A 6,174-nucleotide genomic window follows, 5' to 3' on the forward strand; every position below is an offset into this window, starting at 1 on the left:
GGGAGCGCCGCACTGTTGGAGGGGCAGTGCTGAGGGATCCCGGCACTGTCGGAGGGTCAGTGCTGAGGGAGAGCCGCACTGTCGGAGGGTCAGTGCTGAGGGTGCGCCCGCACTGTCGGAGGGTCAGCACCGAGGGAGCGCTCGCACTGTCGGAGGGTCAGCGCCGAGGGAGCGCCTCGCCGTCGGAGGGTAATCGCCGAGGGAGCGCCGCGCCATGGGAGCCTGCGCTACGCTGACCGAGCTGGTAGGCCGTGGTGGGCTTCGCCCCGCTGCTGGTGACTCACCGCAAACTCAGTGGTGAGGAAATATTCGTCGGGGAAGTAAGAACTGGCGAGCATGTGGATCATCAGGTAGAACATTCCCAGCGAGAGTCGCTTTAAGGCCGGGAGGACGCTGCGGGGGGGGCAAGACCACGAGAAGTCAAAACCGATCCCAGCTTCACGGCGAATCACAGGACGAGGGGGCTGGAATTGGAGGGGGGGGGTGGGGTCCGCGGGGTGAGTGGGTCGGGGGGAGGGGAGGGGAGGGGGTGGGGGGGAGAAAGTCGGAAGTTAAATCCTTTGGGCTTCTGCACCCTCCACCCACCCCCCCACCCCGAAACCACCCTGCATCTCCCTCCCAGCTTTCTTTGGCCCCTGGGGCAGGAGCGGACTGGTCGACCACGTGGGGCATCGCGGGTGTCCCCAGACCACCAACCCCCCCTCCCCCCCCCACTCCCCCAACCTCGGCATCAGCAGGTCACGCGGGCTGGGAGTTGTGGACTCCATCCCGGCTTGGGGGTGGGGGTGGGGGCGTTGGGTGGGGAGATGCAGGAAGTGTTGGGGGGGGGGGGGAGTGGGGGTGGGCCGTGCTGCTGTTGAACTACAGGGAGCATCGCTCAAAAAAATCGACATCAGCACGAGGCGCGGGGTGGGAATTATTGACTCAACCCCGCCTGGGGGGGGGGGGGGGGGCGCGCCGCTGTTGAACTACAGGAGGCATCGCTCAAAAAAAAATCAGCATCAACACGTAGCGCGGGGTGGGAATTATTGACTCCACCCCGGCTTGGGAGGGGGCGGGGGAGATGCAGGAATTTGGGGTGGGGGGGTGGGGGGGGGGGGCCCGCGCCGCTGTTGAACTACAGGGGGCATCGCTGAAAAAAAAAAATCGGCATCAGCATGAAGCGCGGGGTGGGAATTATTGACTCCACCCCGGCTTGGGGGCGGTGTGGGGAGGGGGAGGGGAAATGCAGGAGGAGAGGGGGGGGGGGTGGGGGCCGCACTGCTGTTGAACTGCCGGGGGCATCGCCAACTGGAGGCTCACGGCTGCAGAGGGGGTGGTGTGGTAAGGCGGGGGGCACGAGGTGAGCTCTTGCGTCCCTTTGCTTTGAATCCCAACCCCCCCCCCCCCACCACCGTCGCCAAACCTGCTGCAGCGCTGCACATCCGGGTGGCTATTCGACTGTTGGTGCCCTCGCAGAGGGAGGATGACTCAGCGTGTGAGGGGTGGGTGGGTGGTGGTTACAAAGGCCGCTACGTGCCGCCGGCCCCCGAGTCCCCCCCTCCCCCCACTCGCCAGTCTCTCGCTCACCTGTTGGGCGGATGCCCGGGCTGGTCAGTCCGCTGACCCGTCGCCATCTGCAGGTAGCTGCTCATGGCAAACTGCGGGCCCACCAGGAAGGCACCGTAGAAGTAGGCGAAGCCGGTCACCTCGGCCAGGGTCAGCCGGCTGGTCAGCCTGTGCTGCTCCTGCTCCTTGTTGAGCTGGCCCTGCGTGGGGATCGAGAGGAGAGACAGAGACAGAGAGACAGAGACAGAGAGAGAGAGACAGAGAGAGAGAGACAGAGAGAGAGAGACAGAGACAGAGACAGAGAGACAGAGACAGAGAGACAGAGACAGAGAGACAGAGACAGAGAGACAGAGACAGAGAGACAGACAGAGAGACAGACAGAGACGGGAAGAGAGAGAGAGACAGAGAGGAAGAGAGAGAGAGACAGGAAGAGAGACAGGAAGAGAGACAGAGAGAGACAGAGAGAGACAGAGAGAGACAGAGAGAGACAGAGAGAGACAGAGAGAGACAGAGAGAGACAGAGAGACAGACAGAGAGACAGACAGAGAGACAGACAGAGAGACAGACAGAGAGACAGACAGAGAGACAGACAGAGAGACAGACAGAGAGACAGACAGAGAGACAGACAGAGAGAGACGGGAAGAGAGAGACGGGAAGAGAGAGAGAGAGAGACGGGAAGAGAGAGAGAGAGAGGCGGGAAGAGAGACAGGAAGAGAGACAGAGGGAGACAGAGGGAGACAGAGAGAGACAGAGAGAGACAGAGAGAGACAGAGAGAGAGACAGAGAGAGAGACAGAGAGAGAGACAGAGAGAGAGACAGAGAGAGAGAGACAGAGAGAGAGAGACAGACAGAGAGACAGACAGAGAGAGAGACAGAGAGAGAGACAGAGAGAGAGACAGAGAGAGAGAGACAGAGAGAGAGACAGAGAGAGACAGACAGAGAGACAGACAGAGAGACAGACAGAGAGACAGACAGAGAGACAGACAGAGAGACAGACAGAGAGACAGACAGAGAGACAGACAGAGAGAGAGAATTCGCTATCAGCTCTCGTCTTTGACATCGCCCCCCCTGTCCACAGTTCCTCAAAAACACCATCCCTCGCCAACTCTGACCTCAGGGTCCCGCTTGCACTGTGCTTGTACCTACACCACACGGACCAAATCCTGGAACTCCCTCCCTAACAGCGCCGTGGGTGTACCTACACCACACGGACCAAATCCTGGAACTCCCTCCCTAACAGCGCCGTGGGTGTACCTACACCACACGGACAAAATCCTGGAACTCCCTCCCTAACAGTGCCGTGGGTGTACCTACACCACATGGACAAAATCCCGGAACTCCCTCCCTAACAGCGCCCTGGGTGTACCTACACCACACGGGACAAAATCCTGGAACTCTCTCCCTAACAGCACTGTAGGTGTACCTACACCACACGGGACAAAATCCTGGAACTCTCTCCCTAACAGCACTGTAGGTGTACCTACACCACACGGACCAAATCCTGGAACTCCCTCCCTAACAGCGCCGTGGGTGTACCTACACCACACGGGGACAAAATCCTGGAACTCCCTCCCTAACAGCACCGTGGGTGTACCTACACCACACGGGGACAAAATCCTGGAACTCCCTCCCTAACAGCGCTGTGGGTGTACCTACACCACACGGACAAAATCCTGGAACTCCCTCCTTAACAGCGCCGTGGGTGTACCTACACCACACGGGGACAAAATCCTGGAACTCCCTCCCTAACAGCGCCGTGGGTGTACCTACACCACACGGGGACAAAATCCTGGAACTCCCTCCCTAACAGCGCCGCGGGTGTACCTACACCTCACGGGGACAAAATCCTGGAACTCCCTACCTAACAGCGCCGTGGGTGTACCTACACCACACGGGGACAAAATCCTGGAACTCCCTCCCTAACAGCGCCGTGGGTGTACCTACACCTCACGGGGACAAAATCCTGGAACTCCCTCACTAACAGCGCCGTGAGGGGGCGGGGGGGGGGGGCAGTCTCGGGTTAAGGGGGCCGATCGATTCGGACCGGGGGGTTTCAGGCACTTCACCAACCCCCGCTACAACGTCGTCGAATACATTTGAGGCTGCAGGACAGGCGGCTATTCAGCATCTCGCGGGATACATGGGGAGCGGGAAAGAGTGAAGTCCCATCCCGAGGTCGACCACAAGCGGGTTCGCTTGGTGGAGCAGGCTGTCTGGGCCGGATACGAACGTACGAAGCAGGAGGAGTAGGCCACTCGGTCCCCTCGAGCCTGCTGCCCCACTGAGTGAGATCACGGCCTCTGCTGCTCCCACTCGTACTCCCGCTGCTCCTGCTCCTGCTCCCTCTGCTGCGGCTCCTGCTCCCTCTGCTACTCCTGCTCCTGCTCCCTCTGCTGCTGCTCCTGCTCCCTCTGCTGCTGCTCCTGCTCCCTCTGCTGCTCCTGCTCCCTCTGCTGCTGCTCCTGCTCCCTCTGCTGCTCCTGCTCCCTCTGCTGCGGCTCCTGCTCCCTCTGCTGCTGCTCCTGCTCCTGCTCCCTCTGCTGCTGCTCCTGCTCCCTCTGCTGCTGCTCCTGCTCCTGCTCCCTCTGCTGCTCCTGCTCCTGCTCCTGCTCCCTCTGCTGCTCCTGCTCCTGCTCCCTCTGCTGCTGCTCCTGCTCCCTCTGCTGCTGCTCCTGCTCCCTCTGCTGCTGCTCCTGCTCCTGCTCCCTCTGCTGCTCCTGCTCCTGCTCCCTCTGCTGCTCCTGCTCCTGCTCCCTCTGCTGCGGCTCCTGCTCCCTCTGCTGCGGCTCCTGCTCCCTCTGCTGCTGCTCCTGCTCCCTCTGCTGCGGCTCCTGCTCCCTCTGCTGCGGCTCCTGCTCCCTCTGCTGCTGCTCCTGCTCCCTCTGCTGCTGCTGCTGCTCCTGCTCCCTCTGCTGCTGCTGCTCCTGCTCCCTCTGCTGCTGCTGCTGCTCCCTCTGCTGCGGCTCCTGCTCCTGCTCCCTCTGCTGCGGCTCCTGCTCCTGCTCCCACTGCTGCGGCTCCTGCTCCTGCTCCCTCTGCTGCGGCTCCTGCTCCTGCTCCCTCTGCTGCGGCTCCTGCTCCCTCTGCTGCTCCTGCTCCCTCTGCTGCTCCTGCTCCTGCTCCCTCTGCTGCTCCTGCTCCTGCTCCCTCTGCTGCTCCTGCTCCTGCTCCCTCTGCTGCTCCTGCTCCTGCTCCCTCTGCTGCTCCTGCTCCTGCTCCCTCTGCTGCTCCTGCTCCTGCTCCCTCTGCTGCTGCGGCTCCTGCTCCCTCTGCTGCGGCTCCTGCTCCCTCTGCTGCGGCTCCTGCTCCCTCTGCTGCGGCTCCTGCTCCCTCTGCTGCGGCTCCTGCTCCCTCTGCTGCGGCTCCTGCTCCCTCTGCTGCGGCTCCTGCTCCCTCTGCTGCGGCTCCTGCTCCCTCTGCTGCTGCTGCTCCCACTCGTACTCCCTCTGCTGCTGCTGCTCCTGCTCCCTCTGCTGCTCCTGCTCCCTCTGCTGCTGCTGCTGCTCCCTCTGCTGCTGCTGCTGCTCCCTCTGCTGCTGCTGCTGCTCCCTCTGCTGCTGCTGCTGCTCCTGCTCCCTCTGCTGCTGCTGCTGCTCCTGCTCCCTCTGCTGCTGCTCCTGCTCCTGCTCCCTCTGCTGCTGCTCCTGCTGCCTCTGCTGCTCCCTCTGCTGCTGCTGCTCCTGCTGCCTCTGCTGCTCCCTCTGCTGCTGCTGCTCCTGCTCCCTCTGCTGCTGCTCCTGCTGCTGCTCCTGCTCCCTCTGCTGCTCCTGCTCCCTCTGCTGCTCCTGCTGCCTCTGCTGCTGCTCCTGCTGCCTCTGCTGCTGCTCCTGCTGCCTCTGCTGCTGCTCCTGCTGCCTCTGCTCCCTCTGCTGCTGCTGCTGCTCCTGCTCCCTCTGCTGCTGCTCCTGCTCCCTCTGCTGCTGCTCCTGCTCCCTCTGCTCCTGCTCCTGCTCCCTCTGCTCCTGCTCCTGCTCCCTCTGCTCCTGCTCCTGCTCCCTCTGCTCCTGCTCCTGCTCCCTCTGCTCCTGCTCCTGCTCCCTCTGCTCCTGCTCCTGCTCCCTCTGCTCCTGCTCCTGCTCCCTCTGCTCCTGCTCCTGCTCCCTCTGCTCCTGCTCCTGCTCCCTCTGCTGCTGCTGCTCCTGCTCCCTCTGCTGCTGCTGCTGCTCCTGCTCCCTCTGCTGCTGCTCCTGCTCCTGCTCCCTCTGCTGCTGCTGCTGCTCCTGCTCCCTCTGCTGCTGCTCCTGCTCCTGCTCCCTCTGCTGCTGCTCCTGCTCCCTCTGCTGCTCCCGCTCCCTCTGCTGCTGCTCCTGCACCTGCTGCTCGCGCTTCCTCTGCTGCTGCTGCTCCTGCTCCCTCTGCTGCTGCTCCTGCTCCCTCTGCCGCTGCTGCTGCTCCCTCTCCCTCTGCTCCTGCTCCCTCTGCTGCTGCTCCTGCTCCCTCTGCTGCTGCTCCTGCTCCCTCTGCTGCTGCTCCTGCTCCCTCTGCTGCTGCTCCTGCTCCCTCTGCTGCTGCTCCTGCTCCCTCTGCTGCTGCTCCTGCTCCCTCTGCTGCTGCTCCTGCTCCCTCTGCTGCTGCTCCTGCTCCCTCTGCTGCTGCTCCTGCTCCCTCTGCTGCGGCTCCTGCTCC

The 6,174-nt window shown here is 63.1% G+C and overlaps 1 protein-coding gene across 1 annotated transcript in view; it reads right to left on the reverse strand.

The window, feature by feature from the left end:
* Positions 1-1,748, reverse strand: part of LOC121275138 (lysophospholipid acyltransferase 5-like) — a gene marked incomplete at both ends in the record, with an annotated part of 18,579 nt that extends 16,831 nt beyond the window's left edge. Inside the window, 2 exons of the mRNA XM_041182554.1 lie at positions 285-393; positions 1,570-1,748. Of these exons, the coding sequence (XP_041038488.1) occupies positions 285-393; positions 1,570-1,748 (288 nt within the window). The remainder of the gene's footprint in view (positions 1-284; positions 394-1,569) is intronic.
* Positions 1,749-6,174: the final 4,426 nt, after the last annotated feature.

This window comes from Carcharodon carcharias, unplaced genomic scaffold, assembly GCF_017639515.1.
Source record: "Carcharodon carcharias isolate sCarCar2 unplaced genomic scaffold, sCarCar2.pri scaffold_1064_ctg1, whole genome shotgun sequence".
Lineage (NCBI taxonomy): Eukaryota > Metazoa > Chordata > Chondrichthyes > Lamniformes > Lamnidae > Carcharodon > Carcharodon carcharias.